The sequence below is a fragment of the Camelina sativa genome, chromosome 9 (genome assembly GCF_000633955.1).
Source record: "Camelina sativa cultivar DH55 chromosome 9, Cs, whole genome shotgun sequence".
Taxonomy (NCBI): domain Eukaryota; kingdom Viridiplantae; phylum Streptophyta; class Magnoliopsida; order Brassicales; family Brassicaceae; genus Camelina; species Camelina sativa.
This window is the reverse complement of record NC_025693.1, coordinates 8,447,183-8,468,978: the sequence shown is the minus strand read 5'-3', so window position 1 is coordinate 8,468,978 and position 21,796 is coordinate 8,447,183. Positions and strand designations below refer to the sequence as shown.

General features: G+C 34.9%; 7 protein-coding genes across 8 annotated transcripts in view; 4 read left to right on the top strand and 3 right to left on the bottom strand.

Moving 5' to 3' along the window:
* On the bottom strand, window positions 1,080-2,888 carry LOC104715117. The gene is made up of 3 exons (XM_019229891.1): window positions 2,501-2,888; window positions 2,244-2,414; window positions 1,080-2,060 (listed from the first exon to the last, which is right to left on the bottom strand). The coding sequence occupies exons 1-3, from the start codon at window positions 2,816-2,818 to the stop codon at window positions 1,080-1,082; spliced, it is 1,470 nt and encodes a 489-aa protein (XP_019085436.1). The 5' UTR covers window positions 2,819-2,888.
* Window positions 4,725-7,508, top strand: LOC104710737 (vacuolar amino acid transporter 1-like). Of its 2 annotated transcripts, none has more exons than XM_010427386.1 (4): window positions 4,725-4,841; window positions 5,275-5,377; window positions 5,482-6,089; window positions 6,973-7,508. In XM_010427386.1, the coding sequence occupies exons 2-4, from the start codon at window positions 5,287-5,289 to the stop codon at window positions 7,489-7,491; spliced, it is 1,218 nt and encodes a 405-aa protein (XP_010425688.1). In that variant the 5' UTR covers window positions 4,725-4,841; window positions 5,275-5,286; the 3' UTR covers window positions 7,492-7,508. The 2 variants fall into 2 exon arrangements, with proteins under 2 accessions (XP_010425688.1, XP_010425689.1); XM_010427387.2 differs by lacking the exon at window positions 4,725-4,841 and adding an exon at window positions 4,864-5,172.
* On the top strand, window positions 7,652-8,920 carry LOC104710736 (protein AIG2 A-like). The gene is made up of 5 exons (XM_010427385.2): window positions 7,652-7,954; window positions 8,030-8,102; window positions 8,208-8,300; window positions 8,386-8,469; window positions 8,571-8,920. Exons 1-5 carry the CDS (start codon window positions 7,824-7,826, stop codon window positions 8,694-8,696), a joined length of 507 nt encoding a protein of 168 aa, XP_010425687.1. The 5' UTR covers window positions 7,652-7,823; the 3' UTR covers window positions 8,697-8,920.
* Window positions 11,738-12,978, top strand: LOC104710735 (protein AIG2 A). Its single transcript, XM_010427384.2, has 5 exons — window positions 11,738-11,952; window positions 12,045-12,117; window positions 12,227-12,319; window positions 12,424-12,507; window positions 12,612-12,978. The coding sequence occupies exons 1-5, from the start codon at window positions 11,828-11,830 to the stop codon at window positions 12,744-12,746; spliced, it is 510 nt and encodes a 169-aa protein (XP_010425686.1). The 5' UTR covers window positions 11,738-11,827; the 3' UTR covers window positions 12,747-12,978.
* LOC104710734 (protein AIG2 A-like) lies at window positions 13,932-15,127 on the top strand. The gene is made up of 5 exons (XM_010427383.2): window positions 13,932-14,185; window positions 14,276-14,348; window positions 14,434-14,526; window positions 14,660-14,743; window positions 14,844-15,127. The coding sequence occupies exons 1-5, from the start codon at window positions 13,932-13,934 to the stop codon at window positions 14,979-14,981; spliced, it is 642 nt and encodes a 213-aa protein (XP_010425685.2). The 3' UTR covers window positions 14,982-15,127.
* Window positions 15,142-17,816, bottom strand: LOC104715116 (histidine--tRNA ligase, cytoplasmic-like). Its single transcript, XM_010432558.2, has 5 exons — window positions 16,810-17,816; window positions 16,553-16,732; window positions 15,787-16,461; window positions 15,574-15,705; window positions 15,142-15,477 (listed from the first exon to the last, which is right to left on the bottom strand). Exons 1-5 carry the CDS (start codon window positions 17,749-17,751, stop codon window positions 15,166-15,168), a joined length of 2,241 nt encoding a protein of 746 aa, XP_010430860.1. The 5' UTR covers window positions 17,752-17,816; the 3' UTR covers window positions 15,142-15,165.
* The window catches only part of LOC104710733 (structural maintenance of chromosomes protein 4-like), an 8,815-nt gene continuing 5,602 nt past the window's right edge, over window positions 18,584-21,796 (bottom strand). Inside the window, exons 18-28 of the mRNA XM_010427382.1 lie at window positions 20,903-20,986; window positions 20,614-20,823; window positions 20,437-20,526; window positions 20,228-20,349; window positions 20,002-20,157; window positions 19,808-19,915; window positions 19,645-19,705; window positions 19,293-19,427; window positions 19,112-19,199; window positions 18,949-19,021; window positions 18,584-18,856 (exon numbers count right to left, since the gene is read on the bottom strand). Of these exons, the coding sequence (XP_010425684.1) occupies window positions 18,733-18,856; window positions 18,949-19,021; window positions 19,112-19,199; window positions 19,293-19,427; window positions 19,645-19,705; window positions 19,808-19,915; window positions 20,002-20,157; window positions 20,228-20,349; window positions 20,437-20,526; window positions 20,614-20,823; window positions 20,903-20,986 (1,251 nt within the window). The 3' untranslated portion in view covers window positions 18,584-18,732. The remainder of the gene's footprint in view (window positions 18,857-18,948; window positions 19,022-19,111; window positions 19,200-19,292; window positions 19,428-19,644; window positions 19,706-19,807; window positions 19,916-20,001; window positions 20,158-20,227; window positions 20,350-20,436; window positions 20,527-20,613; window positions 20,824-20,902; window positions 20,987-21,796) is intronic.

Sequence of the window (21,796 nt, the reverse complement as noted above, 5' to 3'; positions counted from 1 at the left end):
AAAACATCTAGTTTCATTGCCTTACTGAAGCTTAATATTATCTTATCTGTAACATTTGGTGTAGCACGCTTGTTGTGTTTGGCAGCTTTTTCCCGTCGCTCATGAAACCATGTTGTAAGGGTTATCCTGATTGTCTCAAGAAGTGAAATCACTGGCAGCTCCCGAGGATCCTTTAACATAGAATTCAATGACTCAGCAATGTTGGTTGTCATAATATTGTAGCGGTTAGATGGTGCATAACAACGAGCCCACTTCCTGAAATCAGCTTCTTCTAAATACTTGGCCAGTTTTGGATTAGAATTCTGTATATCCCTAAAAGCACCTTCAAACTCATGAAACGTAAAAGCATTAGCTGCTGATTCGACAAGAGGCAAGAAGCTTTTACTCTTGAACTTTACTTTGATGTTGTTTTTGAGATGAAAATTGCAAATGCCTTGATGGGATGCTGGATACAATTATGAGATTGCTTTTTCAATGGATGAAACACGGTTNGCAGCAACAATGGCGTGAATGCAAGGAATCCTTTCAATGTCAAAGAAACCTCAGGTACAAGTCTTGTTCTTTAGGTGAACAACAAACTTATTCCTATCATCTTTGACCTCAAACTCATGTTGATCCACTTGAAAAACATCTAGTTTCATTGCCTTACTGAAGCTTAATATTATCTTATCTGTAAAATTTGGTGTAGCACGCTTGTTGTGTTTGGCAGCTTTTTCCCGTCGCTCATGAAACCATGTTGTAAGGGTTATCCTGATTGTCTCAAGAAGTGAAATCACTGGCAGCTCCCGAGGATCCTTTAACATAGAATTCAATGACTCAGCAATGTTGGTTGTCATAATATTGTAGCGGTTAGATGGTGCATAACAACGAGCCCACTTCCTGAAATCAGCTTCTTCTAAATACTTGGCCAGTTTTGGATTAGAATTCTGTATATCCCTAAAAGCACCTTCAAACTCATGAAACGTAAAAGCATTAGCTGCTGATTCGACAAGAGGCAAGAAGCTTTTACTCTTGAACTTTACTTTGATGTTGTTTTTGAGATGAAAATTGCAAATGCCTTGATGGGATGCTGGATACAATTATGAGATTGCTTTTTCAATGGATGAAGCACGGTTAGAAACAAATACCAAATCTGGTGCATCAGGGATGATAGTGAGCAAACACCTGAAGAACCAATTCCATGCAATATCATTTTCTGAATCAACAATGGCAAATGCTATCGGGTATAAGTGATAATCTCCATCTTGTGCAGTAGCTGCTAGCAAAGTTCCCTTATACTTTCCTTTTAGGAATGTACCATCAACAGCAATCACTCTTCTCATTAAAGAAAAACCTCTAATCGACTGGCCAAATGAGATGAATGCGTATTTGAAATTCTTCATAGGATCCAACTCAAGATAAGCAAATGTTCCTGGATTTTTTTCCCTTGCCATGTACAACCATTTCCCTAGATGTAAATAACTGTCCTCAGCAGTGCCTCTAACAAAATTATGACCTTCCTCTTTTGCTCTCCAGGCTTTTTTGTATGGTATGTATACTCCATGATCTTTTCTGGCCAATTCCATAATCTGTTTTGGTTTGAGACCAACTTTCTTTTCTCCATAGTTGTTGCAGTAAAAACTCCCAAGCAACTTTGCAGTTGCTTGTCTATGGTTGGCATTCCTGTGGGTTGTGTCACAATTGTGTTCATGACAATACTTCTTCACCACAAAGAATTCAGATGATTTTAGCCTAGTCGCACGCAATTGCCAACTGCATTTATCATCAACACATCCCAAAATAACTCTCGTTTTGTTTGACCATCGAACTCTGAACTCAAACCTCCATTCAAGTGCCCAGTTTCTCATCTTGAACATCAACTCTTCCTTGTTCTTGAAATATCTGTCCACATATATATCATCAGCCCCTCGAGTTGAATGTGAACCTACCATAGATATAGGAGAGAGATCTGGAGCAGGAACCAAATTCTCTAAAAAAGATCCTATTCCTTTTTCAGCTGTTGAGATTTCTATATCATTATGTGTCGTAGAAACATCACTTCCAATAGACCGATTAAGTTCCTAGAAAAATAAAAAGATTAGTAAATGAAAAGTAACATTTGCAAGTAACTATAGCTTTATACTTGAACCGTTCCTAAGTAGTTCATCCTTAAAATTCTTGATATTCATCATGTTCTGTGATTTAGGAAGGGGTTCCTAAACATATATGAATCTTGTCTAAAAACTTATATTAAGGAATCTAACCTTGTGTGTTTCATGTGCAGTCGTATGTGAACTTCCTGCAGAGATCAGAATAGGATCTCGATCAGCAGGCAAGGCAAATGAATTATTGTTCTTTGCTTTTTCAGCGGTTGAACATGTATCACCAAGTGGCTTAGAAACTGAGATATCACTACCAAATGATTGATCAAATTCCTACAAGAAGAATTAAGTTAAAAAACTATGAAGAATTAAGTATAAGAAAGTTACAGTGAAAACAAAAGTAAAAGTCATGTACTTACCGATACACACAAACGTCCTATCTCAGGATTTTCTTGTATCTTCCTGATAAAAGTGCAGACTTGGCGGTCATTGCGAATGAAGATAGGAGGAGAATCTTCTACAATTAATTTCATCTTTGGAAGTTCATAGCTGAGTGAAATCTCTTTAACTAGACCATCAAGTCCGAAATCTTCAAAAACAATCTTCATTAAATCCTTGTAAGTGATATTCTCAGAAACTTCACAAAGACATCCACCTTTGTTTGTATCAACGAAGAATCTCCAATGAAGCTTGTCATTAATTTTCCACTCACCAAAGACAGAGTATATCTCCAACATTCTACAATCAAGCCAACAAAACCAAAATCACAGAACAAAAAAACTACCGAATCTGCTAATTCATCTATATAGAGCCATAAGTCGCAATTTCTTCCTTAATTCAAAGAACTTAACAATTTCAAACTCTGAAATTAATGATTGAAGATATCGATTGAAGAAGAAGAAAGATAACCCAACAATTTCAAACTCTAAAAACGAAGAAGAAGAAAGAAAAATTGAAAGATAAGGCAACGGATTTAGTACCTAATTGAAGCTTCACGGGAAAATCTGAGATCAGAAATGAAGATCTCTGATCGAAAAATTCATCAAGCTTCGCCGGAGAGAAATGTAAGAGAGATCTTCAAACTCTGAAATCAATGATTGAAGCTATCGATCGAAGAAGAAGAAGAAAGATAACCCAACAATTTCAAACTCTAACGGATTTAGTACCTGAAGCTTCACGGGAAAATCTGAGATCAGAAATGAAGATCTCTGATCGAAAAATTCATCAAGCTTCGCCGGAGAGAAATGTAAGAGAACGGGTTTTGATTTTTTTGAATTTTTTAAAATAAGAATATATCTCTCTATTAATTACTCAGTATGCTAGTTTTGGAACATTTCAGCATGTGTACTAGTTTTGGAACAAAAACCCAAATGTGTGCCATTCTAGAGTATTTTTCTTAATATTAAGAATATTGCTAGATAAAATATAGGTATATATACCTTATTATTATTTGCCCCAAAAAAAACTTTATTATTATTTAGATATATTGACAAGGATATCACTTCGTCTAGTGCTCTATTTCATGCTACTATTTAATTGCTTAACATATTCTGATCCTTTTTTATTTATTCTTTGGTCAAACTTCTTAAAAAAAAAAAAAACGCTTTCATTTATAGAAGAAGTAAATATATTTATGTAAAAACAATTCTACCAAAATCCCAAATATTATGCATATTCCCAATAACAAACTCTTAAATTTCCACCAAAATTCTAGAAGACTCTTTTTTTCACTAAACCAAAAACACTCTTTTAATCACCAATTTCCTTTGATGACTAATTTTGTGACTTGACCAACTGTCATAAACTAGTGCAAGTTCGTGTGATTTCTCACGGTTCATCAAGCTCGTCGTCTCTCCTTATTTTTCTCCGGTTCGATCTCTTTTATTCTCAATTTTTCTTTGTTACACCACAAAGCTTTTGAAGTTTTTGTCCATGCATAGTCCTCTAATTTTCGAAATCTCTTTTTAAAATTGTTTTAACTCATAATTTTTGCGGTAGCAATTTAATTGGGATGATTAGGGAAAAAATACAAATCCTAAAGAAAATATCAAAATTACAAACAAGGCAGTCTATATATGTTTTAGGCTGAGTCTTTTTCGATTCCAGGGAATAAAGTTTATGTTTGAGGGTTAAAAGTTTAGGCTTAGGTTAGAGTCTACAATTTGCACACAAAAAAAAAGGTTAGAGTCTACAATATAGGTTTAAGGTGTGTGATATTATATTTTAATTGAGCGTTGATGGTTTAAATTATTGAATTGTTTCCTGGTTTTGATCTAAAACCCAGACTGTTATATTATCATATACCTTTGTTTTTTTTAACAAACGATGGAAAAAGCTAAAAAACTAATTAGTTGGCATTGAATCCCTATCGTATTGGACATTTATTTATCATCACTTTAAAAACTAAACACCGAAAAGTTTCCTCTTACTTGCAAATGTGTATGATTCCACTCATTCCTCTTTCATGATCTCAATGCTATAATAGTTCTCACCACCAACTCTACAAGTTTGTTTAATTTTTTATGGTCCTAGTCCATTAGAGTTTCCACTTTTTTTTTTTTAATAATTTTATTGGGATTATTTTTGCTTATAAATAGTGTTGAACCTTTGTTTGTGAACTTCATCCTAGAGTTTAGGGATTTATCTTAGGAAAGAGAATATATTTTTTCTCAGGGGCTTTAGCTCTATTTTGCTTTTTTACTAAGATAGTAAAAAGGTTTTGGGTTCTGAATTTGGTTCATAATTCTAACAAATTTCAAGGTACATTTTAGTTTTTCTAGAGCTTACCTTGGAGATGTCAAAATATTTCATGTCTTTTCTATGTGTAACTAACGATACCTTTAAATTTTGAGACTATAACCAAATTTTATTTTCTTTAGGTAAACAATTTAGAGTTTGCTTCCATGATTTTTGAGAAGTAATAAACTAAGCAAAGTTAGCAATATTATTATTGTGTATTTAGAAGTCACAATCAAATGATCAATAAACCACGCTTCTCTTGCTTTCGCTTTAAATTACTCAACCATATTGTATTTCTTTCTTCTCTTCTTTCCCGCAATATCTACTCTCTTTTTTTTTCCTCCATAAAGATGTAAATTATTATTATTTTCAATAATTTTTCTCTTAAAGTAGTTAGAAACAAAAACATAATTACTTTGATGATCATAGTTCTTCATTTTTAATTTCTTATTAGACTTCATTAGCAATGGAAGAAGATAACGGCGAAAGACAACGTGACAACGTCGGAAGTTCCTCTTTCTTTAAGACATGTTTCAACGCACTCAATGCTCTTTCAGGTGAATATTTCATATGTGGTTTCAATTCACACTTATTTTGTTTAGTTGTCTTTCTGACATAATAATTAGTTGATACCACTTATTATGATATTCAATGGCTTTAGGAGTTGGGATATTGTCGGTACCATATTCACTTGCTCGTGGAGGATGGTTGAGTCTTTCACTTCTGTTACTCCTAGCCGCAACCGCCTTCTACACATCCTTGCTCATTACAAAATGTATGAATGCGGACCGCAACATCAAAACATATCCGGACATTGGAGAACGCGCATTTGGTAGACCAGGGAGAATCATTGTGTCACTCTTCATGCACCTAGAACTCTATCTAGTCACCACAGGTTTCTTGATCCTCGAGGGAGATAATCTTCACAATCTTTTCCCCGGATTTAACATAAAAATGATCGGATTGAGATTGAATGGCAAACAAGCGTTCATGGCCACTGTCTCACTCGTTATCATGCCGACTCTATGGTGGGATAATCTTAGCGTCTTGTCTTATGTTTCTATGAGTGGGGTTTTAGCTACGACTGTGACTCTTGGATCAATATCGTGGGTTGGAGCATTTGATGGAATTGGGTTTCATCAAAAGGGAAAGTTGATTAATTGGAGTGGGATCCCTACAGCTTTGAGCTTATATGCTTTTTGCTATGGTGCGCATCCAGTTTTGCCCACTTTGTATTCTTCTATGAAAAGCAAACATCAGTTCAACAATGTAAGTCGTTTCTACACTAACCAACAAATACATTTTGCTATGGTTTACCTAGGCCTACAACAATCGTTATTCCCCCGTCTAGATTGTTTCGGTTTATATAGGTTTTTGTTGATTTGGATTTGATTCGGTTTGGATAAATAAAAAATAAGTAAATATCTTAGTATATTTAAATGTATATTTTCTTCATATTTAATAGAAATTAAATATTAATTTTTAATTACATCCCTTGATTTAGCTAATCTAGTTTGTTTGCATAAAACTTGGGTATGGTTTTGTTAGGAGGGGTTATTGGTTTAGGATTTAGAAAGAATTTTAATGACTTTAAAAGTTATGTAAAATATGTTGTTATTCAATCAAGACTTTTTAAAACTCTTTAAAAATTTGGTGTTATTGGTTGTGGATTTATAAAAATTTATCTAAAATCTTGATAAATCTAGTGTTATTGGATTAAGAGTCTTATAAAGTCATGAAAAGTTTTATGTTATTCAATCAAAACAAAAGAATCTTGGATTGTTAATGAATTCAAATTTTGTGTTATTGGTTTAGGATTTTATATCATTTCCTTCATAACAAAAGTCATGAAAACCCTTTCATCAAATAGAAAGATTTTAAAAGATTTTATGAAAGATTTTACAAGATTAGGAAACACAAATCAGCAAGATTTAAAATAACTTCCTAAACAATCTCTTATAAAATCTTTCATTTTTACTTTCTAATTTTCTATGATTTTAAAAGTCAGCAAGATTTTTAAAAACACAAAGTCATTAAAATTCTTTCTAAATCCTAAACCAATACCTCTCCCTTAGTTCGGTATCGAATCAGGTTTGGTTCGGGTTCGGGTCCTTTAATTTCACCATTTTCTTTTTTTCTTTTTGGCCTGCAGGTCCTACTTGTGTGTTTTATGTTATGCACCATAGGATACACCTCAATGGCGGTATTGGGCTACTTGATGTATGGATCACAAACATTATCACAAATAACACTGAATCTTCCAGTTCATAAGACGAGTTCGAAGGTGGCTATATACACAACCCTAGTAAACCCTGTAGCCAAATACGCATTGATGATCACACCAACGGTGAACACCATAAAAGATTGGTTTCCTTCGAGTTACGCCAAAAAGACATACTTGCATCTCCTGATCAGCACGTTTTTCATAATAAGTAGCGTCTTCATCGCCGAGACACTTCCCTTTTTCGGCTATATGATGTCGCTGGTTGGAGCGTTACTGAGCGTCACGGTTTCCATACTTCTGCCTTGTTTGTGTTACTTGAAGATCTCTGGAAATTACAAGAAGATTGGGTTTGAGACTATAATGTTGTGTGGAATGGTGGTGTTGAGTGTTTTTGTTGGAGTTTTAGGTACTTACATTGCTATCAGAGAAATAATTGGAAGTGTATAATAAAACAAATTAAAATATTAACACTATAATTGATTAGTAGTTTGATCCAAGCTAACAGAAGTAGCATGCCTAAATCAAACTATTCCACCAATTAACACTATTCAAATGATATTTAAAATATTCATTCTAATAAACTGGGTTAACTATTGAGTGGGTACTTGATCATAATATAAATTAAGCAGCAAATATAAAGTGGGTGAAAAGAGAAGAGTGACTCATTTGATCATTAAAGTTTAAAAATAGGGATCTAATTTCTCAGCTATTCATCAAAAAAAATTTCATTATTGCCAACTTTATCAAAATCAAATCAAAAACCAAAGAGGAAGAAGAAGATGAGTAGCTCTGATCCACCACCACCATCATCTCACAACGTCTTCGTCTACGGTAGCATTCTAGAACCCGCCGTCGCCGCCGTGATCCTTGATCGCACCGCCGATACTGTCCCCGCCGTTCTCCATGGCTAGTACGCTCTCTCTCTTCCTTTCTCTCTCTGTCTCTCTATGATGGTTTTTAATTTCTGGGTTGTATATTTTAACAGTCATAGGTATAAACTCAAAGGTCTTCCATATCCATGTATTGTACCTTTTGAATCTGGAAAAGTCAACGGAAAGGTTTNTTTTTTTTTTTTTTTTTTTTTTTTTTTTTTTTTTTTTTCTGATTTTGATGTATGAATTTGGGTTTAGTTTTTTAATCGAATTGGGTATGTTGTGGTGAAGGTGATAACTGGAGTATCCGTTGCTGAGTTAAACAATTTTGATGTGATTGAAGGTGTTGATTATGAGAGAGTTACTGTTCAAGTTGTAAGAGTGGTAAGTGTGTGTGTGTGTGTTTTGGTTTCAGATCTTTTGTTTTGTTTTTGATTACAATGTGAGATGTAAATTTGTGACTTTGCAGGACAATGGTGAGAAGATGAAGGTTGAAACTTATGTTTGGGTTAATAAAGATGATCCTAGAATGTATGGAGAATGGGATTACGAGGTTTGTTATTTCGTAATTGGGTCAACTATAGTGGCTAAATCATACTGGAATCGTAGTTGTAGATGGTTGATGTTGGGATGGTTGTGTGATGTGTTTGTTAGGAATGGAGAGTGGTTCACGCGGAGAAGTTCGTGGAGACGTTTAAGAAAGTATTGGAATGGAACAAGAATCCAAATGGCAAGAGTAGAGAAGAGGCTATAGGGCCATTGGTGTTGTCTCAGGATTGATTTGATTGTTTGTTTTATGAGCTGAAACATCATTTGTTATTTATCTACTACTCTTGGAAGGAGAAGAGTGAATAACTGTTATGAGTGTTTTTGAAATTATGTGTTTTGTGTGTTGTTGTTACTTCTATGTGATTTTTGTTTGTGTTATTATTATGAATCTCTTGTTGGTACGTTCTGGTTTCTGAAATTTTCGAATCTTGAATCCGACTAGTTAGTCAATACAATATATGTTTAAAAGTTTCTTTTTCTTTTCTGGTTTTAATGTAAAGTAAAAAAAAAAAAAAAAAAGAAATTGAAAAAATATTTGACAACTGTGGGATTTGAACCAGAGCCTAAATCTGGCGCCTTAGACCACTCGGCCAAATTGTCATTTGTTAAATATAGTATAAGTTAACATTTATATCTATGACGATATAACAAAAATTTAATATCTTAAAAATTTAGGAGAAACGAAAAAAACATATATTTTACGGGGTTTTTTTCTCTCTCTATTATGAGGATGTATATGTTAAACATCTATAGTAGAAAAATATGATTTAAATTTTATAGAATAATATCAGAAAGAAAAATATAGAATTTTCACTATTCCACAAATGAAATTAAAAGAAAATGTAACCAATCTTTTGTATATAAGGAAAAAACATGTAAGAAAAATTGTAGAAACGAAAGAGGATATATAAGCAAATGGGCATGGAGCACTCCACTAAATAGTTTACAGAGATATACACCAACTCGTCTAATAGTTTCAACAACAACAAAAGCATATGCTCCTTCCACTACAAGAAAACATAGTTTTAGTGACGCCAGAATTCGCCACTAGATCGTTGCAAATGAGATATAACAACGTTTTTGTGACGACTAACTAAACGTTGCTACTAGCTCGTCACAAATAATGATTCGTCACAATATCGTCACGATTATTGTGACTTCTCAAAATCATCGCTAAATAGAGACAGAGTAGGCGTTTAAATTAAATGTTAAATAAAAGAAATTATATTTAGAATTGTTTTATTACTACAAAATATACTAATCACGTAAGTTAATATCACTTGAGATCCGTGTTTGCCGCTTAAACCGCAGCACGATCGAACTCCGACTGGAACCGGATCCATTGGTTGAGTACGGCGTCCGTCGTCGCTGTAACACTGCTGCTACGTTAGAATGGGCTTCTCGCATGGTGAGCATCTCAGATTGTGCCTCTTGCAATTGTGCCCTCAACTGAGCTGAGTCTTCTCCAAATAGCCAAAGGAACATCTCGAATAGACCCGACCCCATAGATGCGGTTCTTCTTCTTCGATGAAAACTGCAAACTATAAATCATCATTACTTTAACATAAATAAATCACATTTAAATAAAAAATAAAGAAATAATTAAAAGATATACGTTTGATTTGGCTAAGTAAGAGACTAAGAGAGGCTTCATAGGGAGAGAAACGAGGGAGTGAGAGAGATAATTGTATAAACAAGCAATAATGGAGAGAAACAAGCTTATTTATAGGAGAGTTACGGTTCGTCACAAAAAAGACACAACTCTCTCACCTTAAAAGCGGCCAATGGGAAAAAAGTAAATGTTGTGATGTTTTTGTAACGATACGTTACTAATTCGTCGTAACAATTTTGCTTTCCCGCCAGTGAGAAATTTTGATGTTTTTCGTTAGTGAGGAATTAGCAACGAATCGTCACAAAAACGTTGTAAACGTACGTGAAATATTTTGCTTTGCCGCTGGAGGGAAACTTGAATTTTTTTACTTAGTGACGACCTAGTTACGTTTTCTTCAAGAAAATTTCACTACTCTTTAAATACATTTATGGGTCTGAGAAAGGTTGTTCCGCATTAGTGATGAATTAGCGACGACATGTTGTGACGCTACGTCAAAAAAAACTCTTTGTGAAGAACTAGCTAGTAGCGACAACCTGTTGTGACTACCTAGAGACAAACCGTTGTGACGACGTTGCGACGCCACGTACAATACAAACCTTTGTGACGAACTAGCTAGGGACAACCTGTTGTGAGAAATTTGTGACGCCATGTACACTAAAAACCTCTTGAAGAACTAGCTAGTAGCAATAACCTGTTGTGACGAACTAGCGACAACCTGTTGTGACGAACTAGCGACAACCTGTTGTGACAACTTTGTGACGCCAAAGTACACTACAACAGATACGTGTTTAACCACTTTCCCACTGAAGTTGTTCATCGCAAGTATGTAGCAAATAGTATCTATTTAGCAACGACTGAAAGATTCGATGATAGTTCGCCACAATATCGACTTTATCATACCACGATTTAGTGACGACCACGTTCGTCACAAAATGGCGACGTATTTATGTCGAATTGTGTCTTCATTGCTAAGTCGACGCGATTATGTTATTACTTTGCGACGGCGGTAATCCGTCACTAAAATTCGTCACTAATAAACTGTTTTTTTGTAGTGTCCTATTTACTTCATAGATGCACTCATCCAGCTTGGTGGCTCATGTTGGTGACCACTTTTGAAAAATATTTGAGGGATTAAAAAATATATATACAAATTTTTTTTAAAAAAATATAGAAAAAGAAAAGTCTAAGTCGTAAATTTCTTTTACAATTATTTATTCCTCTATTCTAGAAAATATAGATTAATCTCGGAAAGCAAAAGTAATATGTGATCAAATATTTTGTTATCATTGTCAAGTTTCTAAAATTTGACAAAAAAAATATCAAATCCAAGTCTGAATAGTTTGAAATCTATCTTTCTAATTTTGAGAATTTAACATAGGTAAACCGCACAGCTTTTTTATAAAGTAACTTAAAGAGATAATTGGTAAAATTGTATATATCTTTGAATTTGTAGAATTTATTTGTAACTTTTAGAGATAAATGGTAAAATTGTAAGAAAAAATGGTACTAGTATGTTTGTAGAGGAGAAATTTTGGCCAAGAAAATAGTCTAAGAAGGTAGGCTTTTACATTAAGAGAAAAGTCAAATCAGGTTGGCCAAAAAATTAGTTAAGAAGTCGAATAGTCTCAAGAGTATGAATTATAAAATACCATTCTAATTAACTAAAGTAACTAAGTAACTCATTCATCTGTCATCTTCCCACTGTTTCAAACAAACAAAATCAATATCCCACAGTGAAATCATAAAAAAGATGACTAGCTCCGATCAATCTCCATCGCATAACGTCTTTGTCTACGGCAGTTTCCAAGAACCAGCCGTCGTAGGTCTGATTCTTGAATGCACTCCAGTCATCGTCTCCGCTCAACTCCACGGCTAGTACGTCAACCTTCTCCGATTCTTATCTTCCTTTGTTTACTTCAAGTTTCTTCAAGGATTGGTTAAAATCTGATTTATGGGTTTTTTGGCAGTCACTTGTATAGACTCAAGGGTCGTTTGCATCCATGCATATCTCGTTGTGAGAATGGTGTAGTCAACGGAAAGGTTTTTTATTTTTCATCTCCTTCTTTTACAAGAACTTAGGGGTTTGAGTCAAGAAATTGGGCTTTTAGATCACAAAACCTGAAAAAATGGTTTGGATGTTTTGGTGTAGATACTAACTGGATTAACAGATGCTCACTTAGAGAATTTAGGTATGATTGAAGGAGATGATTATGTGACGAAGACTGTTGAAGTTGTTTTGACTGTAAGTTTCTACTTTAATCATCCTTGGAATTGTGTTACTATATGATGATCTTGAGATTGCTTAAATATTTAACTTTTATTTTTTTAATTCTTGATTTGATTCAGGACACTTGTGAGAAGATGGATGTGAAAACTTGTGTATGGGCAAACAAGGATGATCCTGATATGTATGGAGAATGGGATTTTGAGGTTCATTTGATAACTTCTTGCTTCATCAAAATTTAATGAGTACTTTTAAAAATGTTTTATTGCTTAAATGGTTTTGGTGAAATGTGTGTGGGTTTTGTTTGTAGGAATGGAAGCGGCTTCATATGGAGAAATTCATAGAGGCCTCGAATAAGTTTATGGAATGGAAGAAGAATCCGAATGGGAGAAGTAGGGAAGAGTTTGAGAAGTTTCTACTCGCAGATCCTTTGGCTTCGGCTTGAAGAATTTGGGTGCCTTTTATCTCATATTATGTGTATTGTTGTTTCCCATCTACTAGATACGTAGCAACCACTCTCATTTACTGCGAATACATATATCCGTCTCATTACAAAATACAATAAGAGGCTTTGTGAGTTGGGAGCACAAAGAAGATATGTATCTTATTTGTTTGTGAACATTGTGTTGTATTATCTTTCCTAAATGTCTATTGAGATAAAAGCATTTTTGTGTTTAGTGTTATACTGTAATCAGATAAATCACAATGCCTCTTATTGTCTCATTAATTATATATATCTACTTAAATAGTCATGAACTAATTTGTCTGTTGGCTGGAATAAAGTATCAAATTGAACTGAGCATCTTGTTCACGTAACGATTGATACATTTTTAAAGTCTAGTGTAAAAAGAGCGAAAACGTTTCAGGGATTAAGCGAAGTCTAGTGTATTTGTCCCAACGAGAACACCACTTGTGCAAATTCTTCAATCTTCATAGCCTGTGGGATGTATATGTTCAAAATCTGTTGTAGAGAAATATGATTTAAATTTTATTTATAATAATATGAGAAAGAGAAATACAGAATTTTCTCTATTCCACAATTGAAATTAAAAAAAAAATGCAAGATTAATTGGAGGCGCTGGCGAAACCTAATGCTTTTCTAGATTTGTTAACTAGTCTCAATTTTTTTCTCAACTCTATTGTAACTTTGTTTTTATATATTTTTTTTGTCAAGGTTGCTCTTGTGTAAGTGTCACTCTTTTGTAAAGCTTAAAACTTCATTATTAATGATATATACACATTAAGCCAAAGAAAAAAATAACAAAGAAAAATCAATTATTTACAAAGAAAAAATGACAAACAAAGAAATATTGTTGAAACAAAGTGGTAAGTCACCAATTTTTATTTTAAATATCCTCTATTCTAGAAAATATAGAATTTCGTGAATAAAATGAAAAAAAAAAAAAAAAAAAAAAAATTGTTATCATCTTCAATTTTGTAAATTTTGACAAATAAGAATCAAATGGAAGTTTTAAACAATTTAATAAGTCTATTTTTGTTTAATTTTCAAAATTCAATGTTAGGTAACCGTACAGATTTTCTATAAGAGAATTTTATGAGTTTAATTATCTTGAATTTGTAGAGTTTTATGTATTTCTTTTAGGACAAAAGAGTCAAAAGGATAGGCTTAATGTCAGTAAGACAAAAGTCAAGTAAGGTTGGCTTTAGTCCAGAGAATATAAAAGTACGACACTACCTAAGTAAACTCATTCAGCTACCATCTGCCTCTGATTCAAACAGACTCAGTGAAATCAGAAAGATGACTAGCTCCGATCAATCGCCATCGCACAACGTCTTCGTCTACGGCAGTTTCCAAGAACCAGCCGTCGTTGGTCTTATCCTCGAGTGCACTCCGATCATCGTCTCCGCTCAACTCCACGGCTAGTACGTCAACCTTCTCCGATTTTAATCTTCCTTTGTTTTACTTCGGTTTCTTCAAGATTGGTTAAAATCTGATTTATGGGTTTTGTGCAGTCACTTGTATAGACTCAAGGGTCGTTTGCATCCATGTATATCTCCTTGTGAGAATGGCGTTATCACCGGCAAGGTTTATGATTTTTCATCTCCTTCTTTTTCAAGAACTTATGGTTTTAGATTACAAAACCTGAAGAAATTGGATGTTTTGGTTGCAGATACTAACTGGATTAACAGATACTCAGTTAGAGAATTTAGATATGATTGAAGGAGATGATTATGTGAGGAAGACTGTCCAAGTTGTTTTGACTGTAAGTTTTCTACTTGTTATTGTGTTCCTTTTTTTTTTTTGACGATCTGTTATTGTGTTCCTTTTATGATCTTGAGATTGCTTAAAGATTTAAGCTTTTTTTTTTTTTTTTTAATTCTTGATTTTGGATTCAGGAGACTTGTGAGAAGATGAATGTGGAAACATATGTATGGGCAAACAAGGATGATCCTGATATGTATGGAGAATGGGATTTTGAGGTTGAAACCAAACTTCTTGCTTCATCAAAAGTTAAATGAGGTGTTGTTTTAAGGTTATATTGCTGGTTTTGGTGAAATGTTGTGTGGGTTTGTTTGGTAGGAGTGGAAGCAGCTTCATATGGAGAAATTCATAGAGGCGTCAAAGAAGTTTATGGAATGGAAGAAGAATCCTGATGGGAGAAGTCGGGAAGAGTTTGAGAAGTTTGTACTCGCAGATCCTCCCACCACCGCGGCTTGAAGAATCTTATCTTATATGTGTTGTTTCCCATCTCTATATATATGTAGTGATCAGTTTCATTTACTGCAAGAATAAATCAGTCTCATTATAAAGTTAATAAGAGGCTTTGTGAATTTGGGGTAGCATTAAGAAAATGTTTTGTATCTTATATCTGAAATACATAATGGATCAAACGACATGGCTTTCAAGTGCTGAGATGCTTCATCAGTCTGTCGACGAAACTATCTCTGGGAAGTCGTTCTATTTCCTCTTCAATCCCTGTAAACATATTCTTCAATCTAACAACACCGCCTTTGAGTTCTTTTTTGTCCACAATCACCATCCAAGGAATGCCAGATTCCATGGCCAGCTTCAAATGCTTTTCTTGTCTTTTGCTCACAAGGAACACTGCTTTTATGTTTGCATCCCAAAGCTGACTTACCAAATCTGCAGCTTCAGGTAACTCATTTTTCATCATGACGCTAACCAACACTTGTGTCTCTGTTGATCGAACCACCTGCTTTGTGCCAGAGTCCCAGTAGTTTCATTAGTTACAAAACAAACCAAAACATGTCAGAAGCATAAACACATATCAAAGTCTCTAAGTTTATACCTCCTTGTGAAGCTCTTCCAATATCGTAAACACCCTCTCAATACCAAGACTCACACCAACTGCTGGAACTTGCCTTGTCCCAAACATTCCAATAAGGTTATCATATCGCCCACCAGCCCCGATTGATCCGACCTTTAAGAAAAATCAAAACTTTCTTTGTTAGACTGTTCATCCCAAAAAAATAAAAAAATAAACATGTAACAACATACGTACCTCAGCTCCTTTGCAGACGGCTTCAAAGATGAAGCCAGTGTAGTAATCAAGACCTCTCGCAAGACTCAGATCAAATACTATTCTATTGATGCAATTCGATCTTTCAAGTGCTTCAAACAGAATACTCAAATCTTCAAGTGCTTCTTTTGATGATTCGTTACTTAACAGCTCACTCCCTTCTTGTCTTAGTTTCGACAACAGTTCCATAGGTTGTCCTCTTTCCTTTACAAAAGTACCGATTCTGTCTGCTGTCTCTGAAGACAAACCCTTCTCTTCCACCATTTCTTTCTTCACTTTCTCAAACGACTGCTTGTCTAACTTGTCAATACTCGAACAGATGGTTCTGTACTTTTCCGGTGGTACTCCACAAAGCTCCAAGATACCGTCAAGCAGCTTCCTGTGACTGAGCTTCACCTCATAATCACCAATTTGTAGTTCATCAAGAAGTTCAGTCAAGATCTTTACAACCTCGAAATCAGGTGCCATTCTTTCATAAAGACCGGCGATATCGAGATCGCATTGATAAAACTCTCGATATCTACCTTTAGATGGGTTATCCCTTCGGTATACTTTACCTATTTGGTATCTTTTGAATGATGATGTGATACCATTCATAGCCATATAACGTGCAAATGGAACAGTTAAGTCATATCTTAAAGAACAGAGCTCTCCTCCCTGAAGATATATATATAGATAAATTGTATAATGAGCAAAGAACAAGCATAGTCTGAGAATAATAATTCCGGGAATCGAAAAGAGTTTATACCTGGTCAGCGATGTCATAAATCAGCTTGGAGTCTTCTCCGTACTTTTGCGTAAGTGTCTCTCTCAATTCGAAAACAGGTGTATCAAGGGATGTAGCACCATGCCTCTTGAATACATTTTGTACAATTGAAAACGCTTTTTCTCGTACTGCCATCTGCTCTCTTGCGAAATCACGTGTTCCCTGTAATGAATCAAACATTTAAGTAAGGAAACTGATGTAACATGTTAGGACTAAGGAGGATTCTATATATATATTACCTTTGGGAGCTTTGGAAGTCTTCTAGTTTCGTTTTTTTTGGATTTACTTCTAGTTTCGTTACTTTGTACAATCTCCTTTATTTTAGCCAAGAAGCAAGCAAAGGCAGGATCCTTCGGGTGCAAAAGAGACACTACTTTCTCCACCTCCACCGATGTCTCAATCAGATCTTCACTGAACAATCTTTCCTTGATAAACTGGACAAGTATGCGTGTCCCTTTACCAAGGACAGGGACAGGTTTTGTCTTCTCCTCACCGTGAAGGGCGAAGAAAGAAGCCACAGCTTCGAAACCGAGAGTAGTATACAAAACTTCAAGAGACTCATACACAAGGCGAGCAAAGTTGACGTATTGCCCACGAAAAAGAGCAGTGTATGCTTCTTGGTGAGCATTCTGGTAGTCAGAAGAGCTCTTTCCTCGCAAAGTCGAGAATACCTTCCTCAAATCATCGTTTACAATAGACTCAAAAGATAGATTCAAGCGTGACATCGAACATTCTCTTAAGTAGTTAATAGCTACTGACAAAGACGACAATGATGTTCCCAAAACCTCATCAGCTCCTGCAGAGTTTTTTGCGGATTTCTTCACATCTTTAATGTCAGCACTAAAACTCTTCACAACGGAACGGAACTTCCCGTGGATTCTAGGGATCTTTGAAACCGCTTCGACTTGTTGTTTTCCAACGAGTTCAGATCCGTTTAGCAATACCTTCATGTCACCACAAACTGCAATGGCGTCTTTGTCCCCACACCCGTCTCCTGAATCCAACGAGCTAAAAGACATCACATCAGCCTTTGTAGCCTCGCAGCTCAAAGCAGCAACCGCATCCACAATCCGGAAAAGGACCGAACACTTTTTGTCGATCGCCGAACATATTCCCATCAATGCATCATACGAATTGTCTTCTCCGGCCAATTCCTCCGGGAGAGAGACTTTGCTTGCCATCTCTATCTCTATGCACACTGAAACCGGAAAAGATAAAGGACAAGTCCCTTCTCTTTGAATTTGAAGTTAGGGGATCACCTTGAAGAACTTGAACGAGAGTTTATTAGAGAATGATAATGTTTTTTTTTATTGATTGAATAAGCTTTGGCCGTACGTAATATCTAGGGTTCTCAAACACAAACCCTCGATAACTAAACCGGTTAATGAAAGCCTACCATTGAACCGGGACTAATTATTAAATTAAACCAAAACCAAATTGCATAATAAGGGGGTTATTGGTTTAAGATTTAGAAAGAATTTTAATGACTTTAAAAGTTATGTAAAATATGTTGTTATTCAATCAAGACTTTTAAAAACTCTTTAAAAATTTGGTGTTATTGGTTGTGGATTTGTAAAAAGTTATCTAAAATCTTGATAAATCTAGTGTTATTGGATTAAGAGTCTTATAAAGTCATTAAAGGTTTTATGTTATTCAATTAAAACAAAAAAATCTTTGATTGGTAATGAATTCAAATTTTGTGTTATTGGATTATGATTTTATATAATTTCCTTCATAACAAAAGTCATGAAAACTCTTTCATCAAATAGAAAAATTTTAAAAGATTTTATGAAATATTTTACAAGATTAGGAAACACAAATCAGCAAGATTTAAAATAACTTCCTAAACAGTCTCTTATAGAATCCTTCATTTTTACTTTCTAATTTTCTATGATTTTAAAAATCAGCAAGATTTTTTTTAAAAAAAATTCATTAAAATTCTTTCTAAATCCTAAACCAATACTCCCTAAGATAGAAATAAATAACTAAGCAGGAGTTTATAAAATTATAAAATAAGCACGAGTAATTATAAAATTAAACCAAAGCCAAAAGGTCCAAAACCAAATTGCATAATAAGAGAGAAATAACAAGGAATCCATTACAAGACCATACATTACGATAATAAGTGGTTAAGGTAGACATGTCATCTAGTAGGAGTAGGACTAAGCAGGAGTTTTCTGACAAACTGCAAAGCTTTCAGGATTGATCGTAATGCTCTTCGTACAGTTATCTGTTTTGTAGATTCCCACCAATCTGTCTGCTAGCTCAAACATGTTGTTCCTAAGACTGCACCATTAATTCATAGTTTTAATTAGACCTCAAGAACTGACTTAACTTGAATAAGTCAACTACTGATTGAACTAGAAGATTAAACTGACCTGATGATAATGAACTGAGCATCTTTAGTACGGTCTTTCACGTAATGCCCAACAATTGATACGTTTTTGAAGTCTGGTGTAAAAAAAGAGTGAAAACGTTCAGGGATCAAATGAGTTTTTTGGCAGATCAAAATATGACATTGGGGGGAATGGGAAGAGTTACCAAGAGCAGCGTCGATTTCGTCCATGACGTAAAGTGGAGTAGGCTTGTAGTGATGGAGTGCAAAGACTAGTGCGAGTGAGCTAAGTGTCTGTAAGTAAAAGAAGTAGAGAAGTTTTTAGGAGAGTTCACAAACAAACTAGTGATATAAATGTGTGTTAAGATGTTTGTTTTTGTGAATGACCTTTTCACCACCGGACAAGTTTGCAATGTTCTTCCAGCTCTTCTTGGGAGGTCTTACACTGAAAACCACACCTTCTGAGAAAGGGTCCAGCGAGTCTACCAGCTCCAGCTCTGCATCACCTCCGAGAGTGATCATCTGCAGAATCATATTTGTCTAATTTATTAGGGATAAAGATAAAATGTATAAGATAGGCAAAGAAAAAAGGATTATGTTATAGTAAGATTTGAAAAGCAGCATTCATAGAAAGACAGCATTCATAACTTTTAAAAACCTCTCTATATTTTCATTATACACCATATTGTTATTCGCCAAGCTTTAGGAGTTGTAAACAATGTTCAAAAGGTAAACTAACCTGATACATTTCTTTGAGCTTTAAGGATATTGTGTTAAATCCTGCCATAAACTCATCCAACCTGAAAGGAATTTGTAGTCATCCAAGTTTAGATTCGCTTCATGACACCGAGAACAAAAGGGAAACACATATATATACAGAGAAAACTAGAGGTGTGGGATACCTTCTCTTTCTCAATTCATCATACTGCTTCCTTGTGTCATCACGCTCTTGGGTCACAGAGTTAAGTTCGTCTACCCGTCCATTGTATAGTTCCACTTTGCTCCGGTACCTTTAAGTAATTATAGCAAACAATCAAAAAAGCTAGAGAAACATGTGTAAATCGAAGTAAGGAAGAAACAACAACAAAATTCTTACTCGGCGATCGAGTCAAGATTTGGATTCAACTCTTTTAGCTGAGCCTCCAGTAAGGCAACCATTTCAAGAGCCCTTTTCAAATCACAAGCTTCATTCAAATTATTATCCATCAATGTTGCTTGGAGCTTGTCCGGATCAACAAGATCTTTCTGAATTCTGCAATATAGAATGACAAATTTTAGATGTGAATGAGGTAATCATATAATGAAGGGTTTACCATACATACTGTTCCATATGCTTTGTGAGTGCAATCTGCAAGTCATTGAGTTTCTTCTTGTAACCCTTCTCTCTCATTTCTAATTCATTGTACTTCTTTTTCATATCTTGGACTTTGAATTCTGCATCTACCTGTATTCAACTAGAGTTTAGATGATGAAAACAACACAAAGAAATACAGCAACCAGCAAGAAAGAAAATGATTTGGTAGTTTGTTACCCTAGATGCCTTCAACTCGTCCACAGACTTTTTCAGATTCTCATAATTGGACCTTGATTCAGTCAGAATGTCTTTATGCTCGTCAATCAACTAAAAGAAAGGGCAGATCAGTGAGTTTTATCCAAAATTCCAAATAGTATCTAGATAATTCATGATTGAGATAAGAACTGTTAAAACCTTCTGTGTTTCTTTGTATGTCTCTTGGATTGCGAATGCTTTCTGTTCTATAGTTTTGAAAGTCACATGCAACTTTTCCTTCTCACCCTCTAGCCTCTCTTTTTCTCGAGTCGCCTCTTCAATCCCCTTTGTCAACTTCTTTATCAGTTTCTGGTTTGTTTCTATTTGAACATTACACCGGTTGATCTCTGTATTATTTTTGTCGATATCCTAAACATGAGTAACATAAATTAGGACAAACTTAACTGTGAGATTACTAACAGCATGCTAAGAGAAAAAGCAAACTTACAGTCTGAATCTTCTCAACCTTTGCCTTTTGTCCTTTTAATTTCTCACCACCAGCGTTCTCTATGTTGGTTTGCAGCTCCAAAGCCTAAAATAAGAAACCTCATCAAGTTTAAATGCAGTAGTTCTATATTACAGGGTAATAATACAATGGAACAACAACATAGATTTTGCATCTACTGATCTCAGCTCCCAAAGGAAAAAAGCAGTCAAATTTTTTATAAACATGGCTGGTTAGACAAAAAAACATATTGCCACATTTCAAAACAAAAATAGAATTACTGATGTTACGCACATTATCCTTCAGCTGTTTAGAACCCTTCTCAAGTTTTTCAATCTCTTTTTCTTCTTTGAAGATGATTTTCTTAAGCTCTTTAAGCCTGTCGATTTCATCTGTCTTTGGCTGAGATGCAGCTTCCAGGGAAGCTAGTTGTTTTTCGAGATAATTATGCTCAGAATTGAGACTTTCAATCTAACGATGAAAGAAAGAAACAATTGGTTACATTTAAGGCAACTTGATCACATATCTCAATAATAGGGAGGATGATACTGATAAATTCACAGAAGACAGTACCTCTCTTTGGCTTTTCGCCAGTTCCATCTCCAGGCGAGAGACTTCGTTTTCTGCAGCTCGATATTGTCTCACAGCATTGCCAATCTTTTCGCGGATGTTGCTTAACATGTCAACAATTTTGGAGAGCTCATTTTCTGCATTAGAAACAGCTTCGCCAGACACACCAGTGGCTCGAATAGAGGTTCCCATTCTTCCCCCACGTGGCTTGCCTCCCCCTCCACTCATCGTACCAGATTTCTCAAAGAGAGCGCCATCAAGGGTCACGACTCTTCGAAATTCTCTGTTCCCACCATATGCAATACGTGTTGCCTAATAAGCAAGAAA